Below are 23,454 nucleotides of genomic sequence, written 5' to 3'. Positions count from 1 at the left end.
GAACTGTTGGGCAGCTAAAAATAAAGTGTCATAGGAGGACGCGCTGTTAGGCATAAACATTGAGACCCTTCGAACCAACTTGAGCTGTTGAGCTAACCTAAACATTTTGGGTCAGATCCTGATCCCAGTGAATTCAAAGTGATTTGTGGTGAGAACTAATGCTTCTCCTTTTATTTCTCTTTTCCTGCTAATGAGTATCAGATACAACATTGCAAGACTATTCTGTAAACAAAGTGCAAAATTAATCATTTTCAGAGGAACATTTTATTCACAGTAGACTGTGTAGGGAAGGAATTAAGCCTAAGTAAATAAACAATGAAGGTAAATAAGAATACACAAGGAAAGTGAAAAGATCATCACAAGATGACAGTTAAAAAATTACTGGATATATGATGAAAGCAAAATATACTGCTTGTAAGGAAAATTCAACGATTGAGTAAAATGCTGAGTAATTTCATCTGAGCATTAAATTATCTGCAGTTTCCTGCATGAAAGGAAAAAATAGAACAGAAATTCAGGCCCTTGTTACGCCAAAGATCTTTTCTTCATCCAAGAGCAGAGAAGCTAGCAGGTTTACACAATTTTATGTCAATTAAAATATTCCATATAAACAATGCATACTTGTCCAAACTAACTGACTTCCACTTCCAATTCTTTCTGGGCAAAGTTTGAGAAAGAAATACTGCACTGCAATATAAAATAAGCAAATTGCATCTATTTTGGAACAAGTGAAGAATTACATGCAGTTCAGATTCGTCAAAATCTTTCTATCTGGCTGCAGAGGCCTGTTATTAGGATGTGTCAAACCTGTCCAGAAACGTCTTTCTACTATTGATAAACAAGCCACGCATTAAATTAGGAGATTAAGACATGTATTCCTTCCAGTTCTTGTGTATGTTTAGTCATTAATCCAAAACAACATTGCCAAACCCAGACCACAGAAACAGTAAAAATAAATACCAAAGGTCTGGGAAGAGAAATCCTGAGGTCACAAATAGAAGGTAACTTCAAGGGAGTATTCTGGAAATTAAGACTTATAAATCATCATGGGCTGAAAGAAACAAATTTCAGCAACTGCATAATACCATTTTACATGACTAAAAATAATAAGAGTCATGGGGCAAACGCCAGGGAAAAAAAAATCACTGGAAAACTTCAAACATTTATGTTCAAAGAAAAGGCTTGAAGCAAGCGAGTTACTTGATCAGAGCCTAAGTGCACAGCGATGGTGCCTTCTAGCCTCCTGTTTGGCATGCCACGTGCTTTGAACAGGTCTGTCATGCTTAAAGTGATTATTTGCACAACACCAGACCGCGTTATGTATGTAATATACATTTTAGTGATGTTGGGGATAAAAGGTCAGTAGATTAATCATCTCTGTTCTATATTCAAATGTGGGCTGATTCTCCTGCCTTTCTGGGAAAACTCCTCCATTCTTGCTAAAGTATTTGTTCCTCCACTCTACAGCTTATTCAAAACCGTTAAGCCACTGCTGGGTAAAACCATTATATTGTAGAAAATGAGGGTCACCCTGAAAAAGATTATCCTAGACATGATCCCTAAAGATTTTTCTTGAATAAATGTTTTTTAAATGCTATTTTTCCTTCCTTCCCCTCTGAGTCTGTTACAGATTGAAAATTCAAACGTGTATGTCGGTTCAGGCAGGGCACATGCAATCGCCTGAAAACCTGAGAATTATTAAATGATATTATTTTAAAATTCTTTGTATTTTACTGTACTTGCTAAGGAAAGTGAGATGACAGAAATCACAGCCTTAGTCTTCAGCCGTCCTTTTGTCTGTTATCATCAGGAAAAATCCTGATCACAAGGAAGGTGCTGGGAGTTTTGCCACTGCCCGCTCGCGGCTTTCCCCACACAGACCTCGGGGCTCTGAGAATCTGCCTGCAACAACGACTGCCAGGCAGCAGTGAGACTGCCCCATGGCAGGGCACCTCAGAGGAGCGGTGTTTCATTTATCCCAACAAAATCTCGAATCTGTCAACTCAAAAGCATCCTCCGAACATTTTGAGAAAATACCTTTGCCGTGCTGCCATTTTAAAGTTGAAAAACTAACCTTAGTTTCCAGCCTGCTATTCTCATCGTTCTAAATGGCGTTAGTGTATTGAAATTAGCTGTCATATGCTGGAACATACTCTGTTATAAAACACTGCACGTGGTGAATTTTGTTACAGTCTTCTTAGAGGAGATTTAGATTCAACCACATCGCATCTCCTCATCCTCCTCTGCATCACACCTGAAACCAGTATGAACAAAGACAATGGAAGAAGTATTTCTGCCAAGGACTTCATCTGTATTCGATGTGTATAAAGTTGACGCTTAAGTATAACTCTATGGGGTTCCACTTCTGGACTAGACTGTTGTCTTTGCTGCAGAGCAAACCATTCAGACGACTATAATTATACCGCACTACCAGGGGGTCCAGCCCGAGCTCTTGAGCCACAGCAGCTTTTGAGCATTTTGCTTGATGGGGAGTAGAGATGTGCTTGGCATGGGAGTTTCTGGATAATCTGATTTCCTATTGCTGGAGGAAGTGTGTTAGCGGCTGCTGCTGAAGTTGGCATTGCTGGCTCACCCCAGAAGCCAGCTGTGCACCCCATTCGGCTCATTGCCCAGCAGGACCTTGTGACAGCCATGGTCATCTGTTCATCTCCTATACTCCTCCACTATACAAAAGGGTAAGACTACACACATTTTCCTTGCAGTGAAGCTTGTTCAGGAAATTTCTGCTCTTAACACATTCTCGCTACCCAGGGGTAGTTTGATAATATTGTGAAGGCAGTCTGACAGGATGGTCCTGTTGCCCCTGCCTTGACTGCACGCTGCGGCCATTTCTCTTGTGCTTTCTCTGCATTGCACATGTGATGGTTTCCTTTTGTCATGAGACAGTTTAGGGAACTAACCTGTTAGGAAATAACTCATTTATCCAAAGCCAAGCTTTTCTGCCCCCTTAGTCCCCGAACCAGGTCACTGTGACTTGCAGGGTCACACAAGACACGGCGCAAGAAGAAATGAGGAAAGAGTCATGGAGTGGAAAGCTGCACCTTTGGCATTCATCAAGTTGCACTGTTAAGTTGTGCTATTGCACGCTGGTTTAGGGGTCCTAAAGGAAACCCAGTCGCTAGACTCATCTGGGTTTAAAATCAGAATTCTTTAATCCAGAACCTTTTAGTTATCTAGTTTCTACCCCAGCCTGACAGGCTGCTAGCACAAGAGGGGCGGCCGCGAGCAGCAGTGTGAAGGCAGGTGCAGAAACCCACTAACACATCAGAAGAACTGTATGCTTGGTCACGCTGCAAAGCTTTGGTAGGTGGCTCACAGACTCAAGAAAATGTTGGTTTCCGCTTACTCAGGGTGAGACCTGAGTGTTGCACTAACAGACCTCTAGCTGTGGTATCAGTCCTCCCTCCAAATTAAACAATTCCTTCCCAGTTCAACCCAGAGTCAGCAAGAAGTGGAGAGAAAAAAAAAAAAAATTAACAATCTTCAGCGCAGGGAACCTCTTTGTCATATACAACATACTTGTCATGTATTCAAAGGCAAGAATGCCAGGGTGGGGTAGGAGAGTCAAAGTCCATGGCTCCACTAGTGTTTTTATAGACCAATCTGCAGCATGGCACTTTTTTTTTTTTTTTCCAATTCTCAAAGCTACTCAAAGCATTGGGTAGCTGCTTGGCTTTGCATGTTTTTTCTGAGTCATATATATATTGAAAAAAAACCAACAAAAAACCCAAACAGGAGGGAGGAAAAGAAAAACAGGTGTCATCTAAAAGTGGTGAAAGATTAAGAGGGATGTAGGTCCAGAGACAGCCAGACCCATGCACAGACTCCAGTTTATGGTAACTTTTTTCCAGACGTGTTACTAAGAGCAAACAACTGCAAATGGAGTTTATCCAGCTCCACTTTCAGCAATATAACATTTACTCACTTCTTACACATACCAGACAGGTGAGTGATTTACCACTGCACTGCTGCACCTCTCTGTAGTCACTGGGTAGCCGCTTACAGGAGAAGAAATTGTCCAGCTCTTCTTTTCAGGGCCAGATCCAAACTTCAGCAAAGTCTTTTCGTTTCCTTCACAGAAAGTTCTGTTCTAACACATTAACGACATGTAGCTTAGATGACATGAGAGGTGGAACTCTTCCAAAATACATTTTGTTTCCTGTCAGAAAGTATTGCGTGCCTTTGCGCAGGAAATTATAAAATAGAAAATAAACATGTAAATATACCATTTCAACACATCCTCTACATCAAAGCAGACCTGATGTTTTTAATTTCAGCTTTTTGAGGTTTTGTTTTTATAAGTTGCTGAATTTATTTTGCAGCTCCTGTTTGTGAAAATAACTTTAAACGAGTTATAAATTACATTTATCAAATGAAGAAAAACTACAACTATAAAGTTCTCAAAAAGGGAACTAATTTGAACCCTGTATGTGCACGCATGCAGACACACACACACATATATATTTAAGTTAGTGACTGCTGAACCACAGACCACATGCAGAAGAGTAAAAACCACCCATAACCAGATGTGCCACTGTAAATCCCATATTTCAGGATATATTCGATGAACTTCTCAGTACACAGGAAGACGTAAGTTCCCACACTATTAGTAGCAGCAATATGGTTTCCTAGAAAGACCAACTACCTTCATGTACCTAAAAATAATCCAAGATGCAACTGGGAGGTACAGGCCTTGTGAAGTAGAGAGAGGGTTTACCGGAGTGAAAACACATGACTTTTTGAAACCCATCCAGCATGAGACAGAAGTGAGAACAGCAGCAACGCGTCACTTCAAACCTCCCGAGAACCAAAGGGCTGCAGAAGGAATTCCACCCTTTCCCACGGAGTTTTGTATAAATACACGAGCGCTGTACTTCGACTGAACGCATCGGTGCGTGGCTTGTAGAGCCACGCAGAGCCACCGTTTTGCTGTGAAACAGCGGCCTCAGGTTATACTTGAATTTCCCTATGGCAGGAAAGCGTAGCAGTGGGCCGCTGGAGCAAAATGCTTCGGTTCTCTGCTTATCCACGGCTGAACAGGAAACCCCAATTGAAAAGTTTCCTTCAAGCTATAAAAATAAAGCAAAGTTGTTTCCAGGGAATGGAGAAAAAGTCATTTCCAAAGTCCCTATCCAGCTACAAATACACTATGTAAGACCAAATACTTTTTTTACCTCGGAATATCTCTCACTGATCTAGTAGAGCAAAGTTTGTTGATATTCAGGGTTGCAAACCCATCTGTTTACTCAGGCTTTCGTCTGTCAGCATAGTTTGAAGAGGTCGCTTTGAGAGATCAATTTTTTTTCCTGGGGGTTTCTTCAGAGCTACCACAATTTGTTATTGCGTCTGTTTAGAGGCTTTAATTTGTGGTTTTCAAGATTGCATAACTGCACAGAGAGGTGGTGAGAGGCCCACATGAAGAGTTCAAAATAAGTTTGACAATATAGTAAATATCTACTCAGTAATTTTCCCTGGACTGAGCACCACGGAATGCCAAAAAAGTTATTAATCAGGCTAGTGTATGAACATGGCTTTTTGAGGACTGGAGCATAGATTTCCATTCAGATGCTAAAATGCTAATTTCCCTTCACTTGCTGTTGACACCAACTAAAGACGATGCACCAGGGGGCTGCAAACCAGGCGCCTGATTAGATTGCTCTAAAACAGCCTATTCGGAACCAGATAAAGAAAAAATAAAATGAGATTTTAATTTTGCCTTTTATTCAGACTTCTCGTAATAAGTTACATAAAAATGAAGTAAGCCGCCTAGACTCCCATGAGGAGGTTCAGCATTAATTTTTCCATTTTGCAGATGTTAGACGGGAGGCACGGAGACACGCACAATCACATTTGGAGAAATGTGGGCTTGCACCCAGGGGGAGATGCCAGTTCTCAGGGTGCCTGGGAATCTGCAGCCAGAGACCTGGGGTGCTCAGGACCCATACACACGTTGAATGCTTGGGTCGTGCGTCCCCAAAGCCAGCGCAGCAGGCACCTCAGTGAGCGGCAGCTGTATGCATGAGTCGCATTTGCATAGCAGAGGGCAGTGTTCAGCACTTTGGACAATTAATATCCCTTTCTGAAGAAGCCGGCAAGGAAATGATGTGCATGCTGCAAGCTGGGAACCTGGCATCAGAGTAGCAAGGCTGTGAGCAGAGCTGGCGCCTTTTGTCTAGGGCCGTGTCTGTACACCAAACTAGATCTACGCCCCATACCTGTAAGACAGGTCTCCCTCCATCTAGTCCAGCAAGAAGGAATTTACAGATCCTAAATTCCTCCTGACTGGGTGAAGACTGAAAGTGGCCAGTCTGTGCTCAGCTCCACATACTGCAAGCACTTTGTTACTGATACAGAGCCCAACCAACCCAAAACCAGCCCTTGCATGTCCGCTCTGTGGACAGTACACAGGTCTCCCTGACCACGTCCGTGAGGTGACACTTCAGCCATCTGCTTAAGGGCTTTGCTAGACCTACTCAGGTGAGAAGTTTGTGTTTATACTTCACTTGACAACAGAAAAAAAATATTGCTGCCTCCTCTTGGGTCACCATAAAGGAGCATCTGCCCTGACTTCCAGCTCACCTGGATGCAGTAGGGCCTCCAGTGACCAGGGGGACATCGCGGAGGCAGCTCTCTCCTGCTGCCTCCACTGTCCCCGCTGCCCACCCGTCGTGGCACCCCTCGCAGCACCGGCTGGGCCCCGGCTCTGCGACAAGGGAGAGCGCGGTCACGGCTGAGCCGGCAGGAGAAGCCCGGGTGATGCACACCCCGCATGCCCCGGGTGCGTCCCCGGGACGAGACGAGATGATCCTCCCCGAGGATGCGGGGGGCCGTCCCGACCAGGCCGGCGTCGAACGCCGTCAAAAGCTGCCTCGGCAGCGCGGCCGGGCCCCGCCTTCACACCCGCAGCCCCGGAGCCAGCCCGCCCCCCGCAGTCTCCTGCGGCCCCGGGGCTCCCCGCGGTGACCCTCATTCCCGAGGGCGAGGCCGGTGACCCCCACCCCGAGAGCAGCCCCGCAGCCCCGGGGACGCCCCTTCCGACCCGGGGGCCGGGGCAAGGCGGCGGGGCCGCTGACACCTCCGGGCCGGGGGGCGGCAGGGCCCCGCGGCTCCCCGCCGCCACAGCCGCCGCCGCCGCGGCTTCTCGGGCAACAGCTACCCCTAGCGGCCGGAGCGCCGCCCCGCGCCCCTCCTCCGCCGCGGGGCAGCGCCTCCCGGCCCGAGCCCACCTGGCACCCCCCCCCCCCCCGCCCGCCGGGGGCCGCCGCCGCCGGGGCCCGGGCCGCCCGCCGAGAGGCGAGGGGGTGGCCCGCGGGCCGGGACAGCGGCCGCCTCCCGTCCCGCCGCCGGACGGCGGGAGGATGCGGGCGCGGCAAGTCTGCGGGTTCGAGCCCCGGGTACCCCCGCGGCGCCGGGGCGTGTGGCGGGGCGGAGGCCGTGCCCAGGGGCGACCGGGCTGGCGGGGCGGGGAGGGGAGGGAGACGCGGGGAGGGACTCGGCGCGGGCGGCCAGTCCCTGTCACCTGCAGGCGCTGCCGGGACGGCCCCGGCCCACCATCCCTGTGCCGCTCCGGCGCGGCGCCGGCCCCGCGCTCGCACAGCCCGTGCGGAGCCGGGTCGGGCCGGGCCGGGCCGGGCTGGGGGCAAGCTGCGCCTGTTGCATTGTCCTTGGCGGGGCTGTTTGCGAGCGCCTGCCGCTATCTGCGGCCGGGGACCCCGGCGGTGCCCTATCTCGGACTCTCTGCTGGTGCCTGATAGCGGCTGCTCCCTGCTTCGTTGCACGTCCCTCGCAGCTCCCGCCGGGGCTCTCTCCCCTTTTGTCTGTGTATTTTTAGGTCATTAGAGTGGAGGGGTAGGTAATCCCCAGGCTCAAGTTCCAGAGGGGCGGGTTCTGGCCGGAGGTGGAGTCACTTTTCATTTAAATCCCTGACTATAAAATGGGCTTAAAGAGAAGCGGGATCTCAGCTGTGCTGCACAGACCCCGGCACGCAGGGTGCGTGGGGGCCCCCAGGCAGCCAGCGCCCTGCAGCACAAGCCGCTGCGATGCTCCACTCCCTTGGCGTTCACACCTTGCATCTGCTCACCCAGGCGGCCGCCTGCATCCTCCTCTTCCCCCGCTTCCTGCTCACCGCCGTGATGCTCTGGCTCCTGGATTTTCTGTGCATTAGGAAGAAGATGCTGATGATGCCCACGGCGGAGGAGGCGGCCAGCGCCAGCGAGGGGCCGCCCCCCGACGACCCCCCGGTCTGCGTGTCCGACTCCAACCGCATGTTCACGCTGGAGTCGCTGAAAGCCGTGTGGCACGGGCAGAAGCTGGACTTCTTCAAGTCGGCACACGTGGGCTCCTTAGCCCCCAATCCCGAGGTGATCCAGCTGGACGGGCAGAAGAGGCTCCGCATCCTCGACTTCGCCCGCGGCAAGAGACCCCTCATCCTCAACTTCGGCAGCTGCACCTGACCCCCGTTCATGGCCCGCCTGAGGTCCTTCCAGCGCCTGGCCGCGCACTTCGTGGACATTGCTGACTTCCTGCTGGTGTACATCGAAGAAGCACACCCCTCCGACGGCTGGGTCAGCTCGGACGCAGCCTACAACATCCCCAAGCACCAGTGCCTCCAGGACAGGCTGCGGGCAGCTCAGCTGATGAGGGAAGGGGCGCCCGATTGCCCCCTGGCCGTAGACACCATGGACAATGCTTCCAGCGCCGCCTACGGTGCTTACTTCGAGAGGCTCTACATCATCCAGGAGGAGAAGGTGATGTACCAGGGAGGCAGAGGACCAGAGGGCTACAAGATCTCGGAGCTGAGGAGCTGGCTAGACCAGTACAAAACCCGGCTCCAGAGCCCCAGCACGGTGGTCATCCAAGTGTAAAAAGGACCTGGCAAGAAGTGCAGGGGTGGAGAGGCGAGGGGAGGGCGGGAGGAGAGGTGGGGAGGGAGAAGGCACTGCGACGCGGACGGCAGGAGCTGTCTTCCCCCGGGGACACTCGAAGGAGGCTGCTGTGCGAGCTTTCGAGCAAGATGTGCCATAGTCCTTTCTCTATTCAAATCATGTTGATTTGCCAGCCACGCTCTGTCAATACTGTATTTCCATGTGCGTTTTGTAAATAACTCTTTTTTTTTTTTTTTTTTTTTTTTGAGAAGCGTTTACTATTTTTTAAGGAGGCTCTCTTCCTACGGGATCTGTTCCCAGCTGCGTGTGTGCGCGGGTGTGTGTGTCTGAAAAGTTGTGTACAAGTGCTCCGTGCTGCCTAGCAAGTGCTAACTGGGATTTCTAGTATTTCTTTGTGATGACCGATTTTGAAATGGGTTTCTCTAATGCCAGGAAATCGCGTCTGATGTTGTCAAGTACTAGAACTGCCAATAGCCAGAGCTGAACGGAATGTCCTATTTATGTGGGGGGGTTTTGTAAGACGTTCGTTCACCTTTTTCTCTTTTTTTTATGAATTTTTTTAAATAATAAAGGTTGAGTAACTACACGTCTAACCTTGACTGCCTCTCCCTATCTTCCGACCGCTACATTCACTTTCCCTTTTACCTACTTCGCAATACCCTCTCCGCAGCCGAGGAGGGGAAGGCGAAGCGGCAGGCGGGAAAGGATGCGCTGCTGGGGGCTCGGGGGCGGCGAGCCGCTGCCGCGCCCGGCGACGGGCTCTCGCTCGGCTGCGGCAGGAGCGCACGCTGCCCGCGACCCGAAGGAGAAAGCAGGTGGGGGTGTGGGGGAAGGTGGGGGAACTGGGCGTCTCCAGGGGGAAATCCAAACCTCCGGGAGTCCCGGGGGAGGGAGCGCCTCGGTGGTCCTAGAGACCGGCCCGGAGGACTGGCGCGCTCCCTCTCTGACCCCGGCGAACCGCCCCCGGGGCTGAGCCCTGGGAGGGCGAAGGTGCAGAGCTGGCCGGCGCGGTGCAGTCAAGTGAATCCCGGCCAGAAAAACAGGCGGGGGAAAGCCGTCCTGGGCGGGAGAGCCGCTCGGCCGAGGACGCCCCGTCGCGGGCGCGCAGGCGGTCCCGGAGCCCGGTGCCCGGCTGGGGGCAGCGCGATCCGCACCTGCGGCGAGGTGGGACCGGCCCCGCCGAGTGACGGCAGCTGCGGGGCTCGGGCAGGAGGGCAGCGCCCAGCCCGGCGGTGCGAGGCTCACCCTCCCTCCCCGGAGGCCGGCAGCTGCGTTTCAAAGGGTGCGGGGTGCCGGAGCTCGCTCCCCCGGAGCCCGGCAGGTGAAGCCGAGCGTGGAGAGCATCCCGCAACCCCCGCAGGAGCTGTGCAAAGCCGCCCAGAAACAGCGAGTCTTTAAACGCCTCCCGTTGTGTCTCCGAACGCCTCCTTGTCCCTGACAGCAGCGGGACGAGGCGCCCGGGCTGTTCAGCCCCTGACTAAGTTTTGGAGAGGGGTGCACCGCCCGAGAGTAAGGCAAGCTGGGATGCCGTCCCCTGCAGCTGGGGGACCGAGTCGCGCCCGCACTGCTAAGCTAAACCTGCGGAAAGCTGTTTGAAAGGACGTTATAGTCCCTGTCTGGTCCATGAAAATGTTCCTCTGTCCCCGCAGCGTCCCTGTCCCTCAACATTCACGGTTTAGACGAGCCCATGTAACCGCTCCCGCCGCTACCCCGCAAGACAAGCAGCGGGAGGTCTCCCACAGGTAAACCAGCGGCTCCGACCTCGCCCCTCAGTCCCCTTCGCCCTCGCAGCCCCTGCCCTCGGCGGGAGCGCAGCGCACCTGGAGATCGGGCCACTTTGGCAGCGGTGTCAAAAGATCCGGCTCGGGTGCCCGCTTCGGGCTTCCCGGCCCGTGTGGCCGTGCAACCCGCTCTGTTGGTCCCTAAAACCCTTCAGCACTTCACCTTTCCGCTGCCCCCATGAGCGGACGCCCGGCCGGCCTCACGGGGCACCGGGCTCAGGGCTGCACCGGTTCCGCCCGGCTCGGGCACCTCCGGTGATGCTGGGGCAACGTGGCGAGAGCCCGAGGTGGGCTTGCTTCCCCCCGGTCGCGCGTTGGGCGCTAAGCACAGAGCCCTCGACGAAGTCCGGGTCCGGAGGGGGAACCCCCGCGGCAGCCCCAGCAGGGCCGGCTGCGGCGGGACATCACCCCGCTCCTCCCGGCGTGGGCAACGCCCGCCCAGGCACGGTAAAGGTGTCAGCGCCTGAGCCGCTTCCAGCCACCGTCCGCGCGTGGTGCACAGCCGCATCGGTCTCGGCTCCCTCCCCGCGACCCCACGCGGGACGAACGAGCGCTTTTCCCCGGTCCCAGACTCCCAAGCATCAGCAAACTCGGCTGCCTCTTGCCTAAGGACAGCGACGCCCCGTTCCCTTTGAACGTTGTTCCCGACACGGAAGGAACAAAAGTCATGTTGGCACATCCACAAGGAGGGGAGAGGAGGCGAGGCAAGCGCCTACACCGGGCTCCAGAGACCAGGTGAAGGTGCTGCTCCTCTGCCAGACCCGGGCGGAGGGCGGCTGCCGGGGCAGCTCTCCGCCACTGCGCTGCTGCCCCCCGGCTCCGAGCGCAGCCGTGTCCCTGCCCCCCGCAGTGCCTTTCCCAGCCCCACGCGCGTCGTGCCGTGAAAACCAAAGGTGGAGGAGCTTTTTGCAAACTCGCGCAGCGGGTCTTCTCTCAGGAAAAGACTTTCTCACATAGCCTTAGGGGAAGGGCGGTGGGTGCCCCCCGTGCCTCCCCGCTGCCCGCAGCCGCCGGGCGGGGTCGGTACCACCCCGCGCCCCCCCCCCGAGCGCCGGCGGCGGCGAACCCCCACGCAGAGCCGGGTCGCTTGTCAGCGCTAAGCTCGGCTCTCAGAGGCGTGTGAAGGCCGGGGCTGATGCCCGGCGCATCGGCACCCACCCGGCCCTCGGCGGGTGTCGGAGACCGTGCGGCTCCGCGCTCCTCTTCAAAGCCGGCAGCGGGTTAGCAGAAGTTGCACGGGCTACAAGGGCAGCCTCTATCTACGCGATTACTTTTTTTTTTTTTCCCCCCACAGCTTAGTTTTCCTTGCTTTACAATAAAGCCCTTCTTTGCTTTCTCACCTCGTTATCTCTTTTTCTTATCCGCTTTTGGCACGCTTTAGTAGTAATCCGAAGATCCGAAGTTAGGGGCAACCCCCGGGCACGTCCCACCCCGGCCCGGCCTCCGGAACATTTTCCGGTCATATGGACAGAAATGATCACTGTCCTCTCTTGGGTTTTAATAGTTACAGAAACAGCCTCGTCTTTAGTTTCTGCTACTAGCAGATTTTGGTCAAAGGCTGTCGGGGGTCAGGATATTTCATTTTATTTTTTCTAAATAAGTCAGCTTCCTAAAGCTACATTCCGCCTTTAAACCGAACACAGAGCTCTTATTTATCACTGTCTCTTTAATCAGCAGCAGCAGAAAAAAATTGCTGTGAATGCCCGGAATCCCTGAAAGAGATCACACTTTTCCTTTGCACAAATCAAAGTTATCTGCTCCTATTATATCCTCCTCTTAAAATGAATCATAAGCCTCCATCCCACTGAGCTTTCTCTGGGATATTTGTTTAGCACAGAGGAGAACATATATGCTTTACATCTAAAGAACCCAGAGTGTCAGAAGCCTCTCCGGCTGATAGAGAGTATTGAGAAACGTCCAATCTTCAAAACGCATTTTTACTGCCTTTCCACCTCCCTAGTGCATGACAAACAGAAGTCAGAGAGCAGCAAAGAGGTTTATCAGAGGGAGATCTGAGTAGTGATTACGTGTTCTGTCAATAATTAATTGAATTATATCCTCAGCATAATTACATACAGTCCTCCAGCCGGGAGGGGAAAAGAAAGAAGGAAGTTGTGGTGTAGTCAGGGGGGGATCTCAGGACATGGTTCCAGTCATTAGAAATGTGATGTAACGTTGCAATCTGGTGTATTCCGAGGTAAAAATGGGGAAACACAAACGAAACCAACTACTAAAACATTATTTGCTTTACAGCAGGGAGACAGCAAAAGCACTTGCCTTCATTAGTTGTTTTCATTACTACTTTCTGCTGGGGATTTAAAGGTGTTTTACGATGAACAGACCAGAGGTCTTACTCATTCGATCTATAAGCTTTATGTTGTAGGTTTTGCATTGTTCATCACATACTGACTAAATTTGATGTTTCTGGTGTTTGAAATAAAAATTAAAATCACTCCAGCAAAGCATCCTATATTCAATATAAATCTAGAAATCACACATTCAAAGAACCTTGCGAGCAAATTCTTACTTCGACACTAATTTTTCTGTACTTCTTCCAGTCATAAGGGAGATCATCATATCATTATTAATTTATTATTTACTAAGAGCTGTTAGAGTGCTCTTTTGGTACACAAATGCAAGAAAACAAAGGGCTTGATTCAGTTCTCACAGAAGTTTTGCACTGGTGTAACTTCAATGACACGGGTGTAGTCACTTCAGAACCACCTGGGTGTAATTATGATCAAAATCTGGGCTATTGCACTTCCTTTGCTTTTCTAATGGTTCAAACCCTCTATTTTTCTACAGCATGCTGCGGAAGACAGACAGCTGTTTGAATACAGAGCTCAAAAATCATTCTCAAGTTCCTTGTCGCTGACAGTGCCAGTGTCCTAAATCCTGCCAGAACTTAGTCATGGCATCACTTTTCCTCACTGTTCTGCACCCTTCCTACAGCCTGAGAGTTGTCAACCCCATCGATAAGTGCTCCCTTCCACTTCTTAAGGGACATCCTCTCAGTGTCTTGAGCTTTAGATCAGGTAGCTTTTCAGTTTAAACACTTTAAGCATCCAGCTGCCAAAAGGAATTTGACACCTGCTTCCTTCTTTGCAAATTTCTCTTTTCAGACAAATTCTTGATGATGCTTCTCGAAAAAGGATTCATTTATGACCTCCGCTTAATTGACTACTCCATGTATTTCTCATCTTCTTGGCCTTCCACCTGCTTCTTCAGAGATTTTGGAAGTGGTTTACAGTGGTAAATGCAGTGACAATCAATAGCCAAAAACATCCTCGCTACACCAGTAAGCACTATTCAATCCTTCCTGTGTGAAAATACATTACTAGACAAAGTTTAAATCCGTCAGCTAATGTGTTTTGTATAAGAAGTCTTCTCAGGGTATAATGTTTATGCTCACAAAAGTAAGGGTCCTGCAGTCTAGTCCATGGAGTTCCTGTGCCCTTCAAACATAGAAGATCAGGCCTATCTGATGTTTCCTCCCTCTCTCTTTCCCAAGTTTATAGCTCCTTCTTGACTTTGCTCATGGAAACATTCGCTTCCATTTCCTTTTAAGTAATAGATATCCTCTATCTAGAAAGGACCTTTAGGACATGGCCAGATGGGGTAAGGTAGTTTAACCTCCTACACATTGCTCCCCCAGTGTCCAGAATTACCCTGACACAGAGGTGATCCCTGAATGTCTGACAAAAAACAACATCTAAGAGCAGCAATTCTTACTGGAGACATGCAAGGATGAACTGGCACATGGTCCCTAGCAGAAGGGGATCCCATTATCCATTAGAGAGTAATGGGCACTATAATAAATGATAAACATATTTTGCTGAAACCCCTAGCAATGAGGCTAAGGACCATGGCAAAGCTTTCTATCGATCTCTCCTGTCCATCTTCTCCCTTTCACCTTCTTAGGCTTACAAAGCAACTAGTGCTTGAGCAGTCTGCATTCAACCAGACTTTCACATCCACTCCAAGGCACCTCGAGTGAGATTTTTAAGGTCATATTTCTATTTCCTCGGTGGGTCTTTCTTTTCTTGCCTGAAGAGTCAGTCAGGATGTACTTTCCTTGCAGTGGCCAAAATTCAGCATACTTATTTAATCATTCCAGGTTATCAGGCACAATTCCTCAAATGATGTGCCACACTGCGGAATTTAAACAAGGTCTCACAGCACAGAACCTCACTTCAAGTATCTTAAACTTGAAAAAAATTGTGTTGAAACATCTTTCAGAGCTTTCTCAGAGCTTATATAACTTCCTCAGTATAATTATGCCAAAGATGTAGTTAGTGCCAAAGACCTGATAGTGGAAATAATTTCTAAGAATAAAAAACATTACATAACCTAAGGATAAATTTTAAAACATATGTTTATGAAAAATGATATTTTATTAAGCGATAAATAAAATTTAAAGGTACATGTTATGACTTTTTAAAATTCTTATAGGGGAGATGACCCTTATAAAAACTATGGGACTGGGCTGAAGAAATTCTGGAAGTTGCACAATTCAACGCAAGAAAGACTTTTTTTTTATTTATTTGATCACTTACTATATGTGAAGAAGGACAACCAGAAAAGAATAGGGCGCAAGGCTGCTGTCAACTGGATTTGTAGCACATGGACATAGAGAACATACTGTGCTACTAACACACAGATGCATGCATACAATTGCAAACAGAGATCAAAATTAGTCCAAAGTGGGTTTGGAACATTGGAAAGGGAGAGGCAGGGAGTTGTGCATTTTATAGAATGAAATATTTATTTCAAAAAGTGATAATTATACAAAAATTTAAGCAAATTACCAAGTTCATTTCTATTTCTTCTCACTCTAAGTGGAACACATCCACTGCACGTATGTCAGTGAATAATGAACAGTTCTGGGGAAATGGAAAATACTAGATGGAATTCAGTTGTCTCATTTCCTCTATTTCATCTTTTTTTTTTTTCTTTTAACTGTATATTGACTTCTCCAGAATGCATACCACTGGAGTGATTATGTTGAGCTCTAGTTTTTTTGACATTCATGCAGATCTATAGATTTTTTTTAGTTAGTGTTTATCTGACTGATGTATCTCTGATGATACTAAATAATCTACCACACCATCAAACTAAGTCAACAGTTCTATCTACCTGATTAGCGCAAAGGTGTGGTAAGCAAAAGCAAGAAAAGAATTTGTAATACACGGACTCATTCCCCAGAACCGACCTGCAAGACCTTTCCTATTCCCACCAGATGTCTCCACTTGATTCACTCAGCTGAAATAATTTCCAGAAATTATCTATTGGAAGGAATAATGGAAGGAATGGAAGAAAAAAAGAGCAGATAAGAAATGTCATTGATCTTGTTTTTCATTTTTTTACTTACTGATCTTTAAAGTCTTCAGCCACATTCTCATGAACACAAAGAGTGGTTTGGGGAAAATCAGCAGTCATTTACCAGTAGAATTGAACCATATTGGTATGTACTATAGAAATGCATCTGTGTTTCCTAAAGTTGGACAGGAAGCTATCCAGAGGGATGTGTATTGGCACTTCCTGCAGACACTGCTGGAAACTGGAAAGATCTCCTTTGTCTTTTACCACATATTCTGTGTTACTTTGAACTCTCTTTGGAATCTTTTGTTTTGTTAATAAATCTAATCCTTAGAAAACGGACTTGACAAAAAGGAAAATCAGACTTTATTTTATCTTTCCAGTTATTGAACATGCCCACTGACCCACAATTCATTTCCAGATGTCAGGCTTCTCTTGCTCAATTCAGTAAGAGAGTGGATGAGGAAGAAGCTGTTGAGCCTACAGGGTCTCTGAGAGAGACTGCAGCACTGCATTACAAATGCATGAGATAAGGCCCAAACCGCAGGATGACGAAAAGAGGGAGCCAGTTGGCTATTTCCCGTGCACAGCACTGACAGTTGACAGATATGCCCGGCTAAATATTGTCTGTGAAACCTGGTACTATTTTTAATGCTAGGTAAGCAATCAGGACATTCATTGTAATTCCCATGTCATTAATTTTTAGACAATGGATGTGCCATCATTGTAAAATGGAATTTGGGGTTTTTTTGGAAAAAAAATCAACACTTAAGCCATACTTTTGAGTAAGTCAAAAGACACCCAGGGGTATGATTGCCTTGTATGCTGTTCTTTTTAATAAGGCCAAGGAAAAGCATCACTAGATGGGATTATAATCAACTGCTGCTTTAATGCAGACAATCGAAGAAGACTCCTTGCTGATGGTTGTAAATTCATCATTAAGGATACCACTCAGAGTCATTTGGCATGACATTTTTTATGCACAGAACAGAAAAGTGCAGTATTAGCTCCTGAGTGATTGGATGAGTTGTATATCCATTAATGGGCATGTCAGAAAATGTTTCCCAGCTTTGACTTATCTCCTACACAAACTGAGAAGATGCAGATTGTCTTGCTGTTGTTTACTGAATTTTTTGGTGCATTTTTTCACTGTGTCCAAGATCCTGTTTATTTGAGAATCTACTGTCATCACGCATTGTAGATTTTACTGCTGACTTTGAGATCATAACAGTCTGGCTGTGTTCACGTTTTATGAAATCTACAGGGTGACAGGCAATATGAGAGCAAGTTAGTTGCACTAATCGTGTAACAGATAAACATTTCTCTGTTCACTGCCTTGGGAAACAAGGGAATTGGTAGATCATAAGCCCAGAAAAGCTGGACAAATTCTTGATCAAATGTTTTATCCACCCAAGTTGCCAGTTCAACCTGGCTAAAACCCGTGTGTCGTCCACCTGAAAACTGCAAAATTATTCCAACATGAATTCATTAAAACATAAACATAAAAACATTAAAAGCAAAAACTCAAAAAATCTATGCTCATATTTTCATAATAGACCACTTTTTTCATTTAAGATGTTTCATTTCTGAATATAACTAGATTTAATTTTCCAGAAGAAATACATAAAACAAAAAAAAAAAGTTTAATTTTCCATTTTGGCCAACTCAACTACGTTTTCCTGTTATACAAGTGAAATAAAATATACATTATTCAAATTCCCTGCTCTGTAGTCTTTCTTCCTGTTCATGAATTGTTCGTGAACTGGTTATGATCTGTTAATCTATTCTTTATCCACACACTTCATCGATCAAATTACACGAACAAATTTCAGCCAAGAACATATCAACTAATTGTTCACTTAGGGAATTTATTTAACTGTGATATATGACCATCACTTATACAAATGGTGTTATATTTGCTCCCCTGCTGGATATATGATTTTTTTTTTTTTTTTTCAGAGAGGAAGTACCAAATATCAAGTCATGACATTTGTCAGATGTGACTTTTCAGATGACTAATCACTAAATGTTTAAAAGGTACACAAAGTTGCTACCCAGACAGCAGCATTATCCACCTTTAATCTATCAACACATTTCCAGTGTTCTGAACCAACATATTTTATTTAACCATATGCACAGACTATAGATCTAGTTTATAGGAGAGACTAGATAATAAGAATGCTCTTAAAAAAAAGGGGGGGGGGGGGAAGCACCTAGATTTCAGTATTTAGGCTTCCAGTGTAAACAGTATCTTTTTCCCCTGTAAGTAACAGTGAGAATTCAAATCATACCTCAGCTGCCAAATAGTTAGGACACTCACTTAAAGGAGAAGGTTCTGGTAGAAGCCCAGCCAGTGTTCATGGATCTGAACCTGGAATTTCCACATCCGTGCCAATGTCACAGCCTGCGAAATACACAAACCGTTTCCTTGGAACTTTAGGGAAATAGGTGCTGGTCAGTACTTGCAGAGGATGGTGGGAGAAAGACTACTCACTTTCCTAGCAAAGGTACTTATTTAGGGTATAAAACAGGTATGTTACAGTATCAAGCAAAAATCAGGTGCATGCCATAACTGTGAGGCTACTATTTAATTCCAGATAATTGTCATTCTTTATTTTATTCTGACCAGAATATCTATTCTGACTTGAGAAACCTTCCCAATGAAAATTTACTTTTAGCCAATACATTCCCTCATAAAATAGCTGAATTTACCAGAAATTTACACACCACACCACACCACCCCCCTCAAAAAAAAAAATTCATTCAAAAGTTTCAGGCCAGCTGAGGATGGACTTTCGGAGTCGCATGTAACTGCTTTCATTGTCTGATTGGTCAACATGTTTACATATCTTTCCCTGCTGTGCATATGACCAAGCATTGTGTAGGCAGGAATACTGGCCAATAAAATCTCAAAAAGCAGTGAAACATTCCCACCAGTGCAAGCAACAGTTCTCAGTATAAATAATTGTCTTGTCATCTCTCCCCAGGCTCATTCTCTTTCCTTTCTTTCTCTCTCGCCTGTATTTCCTCAGAGATGTTCTTTCTCCGTCAACATATCCTCGTGTTACTTCTCTGCAGCTCTGCTGCCCTCCATTCTAAAATCTGGCATTACAGTGAAACTTCCAAGAATTCCATTCTCTGAAGCATTATGAGTCACACTGTAGTCTTCAGCAATATTTTTAAAACACCAATGTTTTTTTAATCACTCTTGAGACCCACAGAAGAAAGTAAGGATATTATCTTGCTAACTTACAGTCGTGGTTGTTTTTTCTATTGCCACCCACACTCTCTCATCTTTCTCCAGATACTCTGCTCCAGTCTCTCAATAGTGCAGGCATATGGTATTCAAGCATGCCAGAGTCTGACTTCAAGTTTTAGTCATTTTTCTTCCTGTAAAAAGGATGGAGGGACATTAAGCCTACAACCATTTGAGAGCTTTCTTTATGTAAGAGTTTTATTAGGGTTTATACTTTAATAAATAAAGTATATGATGTACAATAAAACTAACAGAGAACCATCAAGTCTGAGCCATAATCCATCATATCTGAGTACCAGCAATGCCATGTGTCTGGTATGTCAGAGGCAGCACAGAATTCACCGGTGCAACAGTGAACACAGGAAGGGGAGAATTCCTGCCTCCTCCTCACAGCGATTTCAAAAAAAGCCATTTAACAGGTTATCTTTAGGAGCTGTAGTTCTAAACACTGCCTCTGATAATAAAAATATAAATCTTTATTCTACTATTTGAAGAGCTTTGCATTTTAACAAGAAAAAAAAAAAGAAACATTACTAAGCTATGGTAAAGTTATCAGTTCATTTTCATTATATGTTTCAATGCTTTCTCCTTTTTCTTGTGCATGAGGGATGAGGCAGCTTGTGTTACAAAAGAGTTATTTGCAGCTTAGGACAGAAGTTCCACAAATTGCTGTTATCTGCCCTGCAGATGCTCATGTGACACACTGAATAAATATACCTCAAGGTAAGCACCTAAGACTGGACAATGGGTGTTCAATAAAGAAGATCCCTGAAGACAACAGTTATCTGAGCTTCGGTAGAGATCAGCTTCTTGCATGAAGCATTTGAGGATCACTGCCTGCCCCATGATAGTCTTCAAAAAAAGCTGCCAGGAAATAAGAGGATGAAGAGACCTAGATTTCAAATTACCAGCTGATCATATGAAGAAAGTACATTCTTAGGTCTCAAAAGTTACCGAAAAATGGTCAGTGAGCTTGCCTGTGCAAGAGATGGTTGAGAGAACTGTGAAAATAAACACATCATTGAGAAATGGAGGTAGGATGAGTGAGATTTTCTTAAGAAAAGGCGAGAACAGTGCTAAGTGAAATAGAAAAGAATCCATATTAAATAGTAGCATTAATGCAGTAAGCCAGGAAGCTACGAGTGATCGAGACTCCTCAAGAATCAGTTAGGTGAGGGATTTTACACACACACATGCATATAGTTATTTGTCTACATAAAATAAAGTACAATCATACTAAAACTGCTCAGTTTACATCCATAGGGCTTTTCTGTCTCACTGCCTCATACCCAGAAATGTGGAAAAGCAATAAACTTGCCTTTCATTTCAGTAGGATTTTTTGCTCCTACTCTATGTATCTTTAAGAAATCTTGGCCAATTTTTTTACTTAATTGTACCAATCCTAAGCTTTTGGAGGATTCTGTAACTACCAGGCCAAGATGTTTAAAAATTGCTTTACTGGCTGCATTTTTTTTAAGATCAAAAAGAAAAAGATCATTTTCTAGGAAATAGGGCCAAAATATTAGCACAGTTGCCTAATGTGAAGCTTTTCAATCCATATTTATTCTCCCTAGTGTCAGTGAAGTTGTTACACCTCAGTGATAGATATCCACAAATCTCAGTGAACCGCTGTGAGATACAACCCAGCTAAACGTCAAACTATTTATAAACTCATTATCATTAGAGATTCAGGAACTTATTTACATACAGACATCCAGTTTTGAACATCTGGTAGCAGTGATGGGCTAAGAGCTTTGGTAACTGCTAGTGTCATTGATCAGCTGTAGAGATGTAAAATTTTCACCAAAGCTATCGTTACCAAAAGAGCACCTCTTTAAGCCCCTTCTGATTCATTATTTAGTACTACTTCTAAGAAAAAGAATATTGCTGTCTTCTCTGAAGCCCCATTGCTGCAATTTCATGCCTTGGATAGAACAGGATGCAAACTACAAACAACCTCTGGTCTGGGCAGCACACGTCAGGCTTAGCAAAGAGAATGTCGTCAGTCAAAGATCAATAGCTAAAATTTCCAGATTACTCTGAATCATTCTCCTGAGTGGCCTTCATACTACCTCTTACCGGCTTTTCAGGAATAATTAGAAACAGGCGGCAGTTGCAACATTTCTGTAAGTTTAAAGCAAGCTGAAAATCAGAATTGAGTTGCTACATTTTCAACAGCAGTAAATGTCAACAGCACAGGCAATTTTCGTCTGAATTTACACACGCTTTTTTCAGTGCTTCACAGATAGAAAAGCCAGTTGACACAATAGGGAAATCTAGCACATACAAAGTAAGGAGCTCTGAAAATTAAGACTGTTGTGAAATTTAGAAACGTGATACTGATGTGAATGTGCATGTCTCTAAACCAGACTCTTCTATTACAGATCTCAGACTTGTATATGCCAGACATAGCTGAACGAAAGCCAAAGCCTAGATTCATCCACTTTCTATAAAAGTTGCCTACATATGTATCTGAAAATCGAAACACAGAAAACAATATCAGAGAGCTCATAAAGAAAATAATATTTAATTAGTTAGCTATACGGAAGTACAGGTTCAGGAACTGACTCAACTTGAAGGATTTTTTGGGGGTTGTTTTTTTTTCTCTTGCACAAAATATACTCTCAGAATTTGGTTTTCTTTATAAGCATTCTTTAATGAACTCCCCAATGCTAATGATTTAGTCACACAAATAAGTGTTATTTTGTTCACTCTTACCTTCTTTTTCTATAAAATGTCCCTTCAGTATCATTTACAAAAAAACCCAAAATAATACTTGGGGTAATGAAAGGGTAAGCATCCAAATAATTTAGAAGACAAAGACCACATGTTTTAACAAGCTTACCCTAGCACAGCAATATGATGAGAGTTACAGCTGTGACAGAGATTTTAATTGGGGAAGAATCGATGCAGATTTGCAGATGGAAGTCATGTCTCAAAAATGTATTAGACTTGCCTAAAGGAATACGTGGATAAGACACCCCGGTAACTACGGCGTTGCAATTCTATACTTGCATGCATATGACTTGGATTTCCATAAAGCTTTGGGAAAATTCACAGGCCTATAAAAGAGTGAAGCTACCATGGCACAAGAAGAACAGCCCTCTTGTGCATTATTAGCTTTTTCCAAGTTAGGAAAGGAAAGAAAAGAAGGAACTAACGGTCAGTTGTCAGAAGGGAGGAAGGCTACTCGCAAGGCGTTACGCGGTCTCTGCTGGCATCTGTGCTGTTCACCATACTCATGAGTAATCTCAAATGCAGAGTAGGTAGAAACTCTACATTCCGATGATGATAAGAAATTACTCAGGACAGTCAAAATTAAAGTTGCTTGAGGCAAAGTATAGAAGTATCTCACAGTACCAAATGACTAGCTGGTAAAGTGACAGATGAAATTAAATGCCATTTCTAGGTTGGGAAAAAAGGCGTGTACACATTTTTGCACAACACAACTCTGGACAACAAAGTCTGCAGAAATTTTAATGATTTAATGAAACTATTTCTTTTAATTAATTCATATCCGTGATTCAGAGTATTCCTGATAGTGCGTTTTAATTTCATTGAAAGTTCATGGCATTTAGACTACCACAGTATTTTTTATAATTCCATTTGCAGATTGAGCTTTACAGTGCTTAATAAATACAAATTAATTATTCTAACACTCTATTAGGTAAATAAACTACATAACTCTCCTCTCACATGGGAAGACAACTGAGGTATTTCAGTTAAGTGATTTGCACAGTGCTAAAAATATGTTGAGCTACTCTCCACTAGAAAACTGTCACTTCCATTGAACTCCTTCCTGAAATGAATTTAATTTCATTTAAGCTTTTCTTGATAAAGTGGAAAACACTTCTAAAATATAGATATATTTCAATCAGACATTTCTGGAAAAGAAAGGTTCAAATTTTCACATTACAATATTTTCTATTTTAAAAATTACAAATGTTTAAATGGAACATCTTTATTTTAGCCAAACACTACAATTCAAATGACCCAAAATAGTATTAATTTGAATCTTTTTTTTCCTGAAGATATTCAACAATTTGTCTTTTTGTTCCCACTTGGGATGAGTTTCTTTTACAAAGTCTCAATTTTTTTTGAGAAAGAGAAACAAAAAAGTTCATTCCCTGATCAGATCTGTTTATCTGTTACGTGCCATGAGTTGACAACACCGCAAGAACTTATCTCTGAT

The 23,454-nt window shown here is 45.6% G+C and overlaps 1 protein-coding gene and 1 long non-coding RNA gene across 2 annotated transcripts in view; one reads left to right on the top strand and one right to left on the bottom strand.

Annotated features, from left to right (window-relative positions):
* LOC142601987 (uncharacterized) overlaps positions 1-22,605 on the bottom strand; it is a 415,639-nt gene extending 393,034 nt beyond the window's left edge. The window contains exons 1-2 of the long non-coding RNA XR_012835563.1: positions 22,424-22,605; positions 19,260-19,396 (exon numbers count right to left, since the gene is read on the bottom strand). This is a non-coding gene — a long non-coding RNA (uncharacterized LOC142601987). The remainder of the gene's footprint in view (positions 1-19,259; positions 19,397-22,423) is intronic.
* Positions 7,841-9,499, top strand: DIO3 (iodothyronine deiodinase 3). Its single transcript, XM_010297665.2, has one exon. It carries the CDS (start codon positions 8,061-8,063, stop codon positions 8,883-8,885), a length of 825 nt encoding a protein of 274 aa, XP_010295967.2. The 5' UTR covers positions 7,841-8,060; the 3' UTR covers positions 8,886-9,499.
* Positions 22,606-23,454: the final 849 nt, after the last annotated feature.

The sequence above is a fragment of the Balearica regulorum genome, chromosome 5 (assembly GCF_011004875.1).
Source record: "Balearica regulorum gibbericeps isolate bBalReg1 chromosome 5, bBalReg1.pri, whole genome shotgun sequence".
In the NCBI taxonomy this organism is placed as follows: Eukaryota; Metazoa; Chordata; class Aves; order Gruiformes; family Gruidae; genus Balearica; species Balearica regulorum.
Note: the sequence above shows the minus strand (reverse complement) of the source record. Positions and strands in the feature narration are given on the sequence as shown.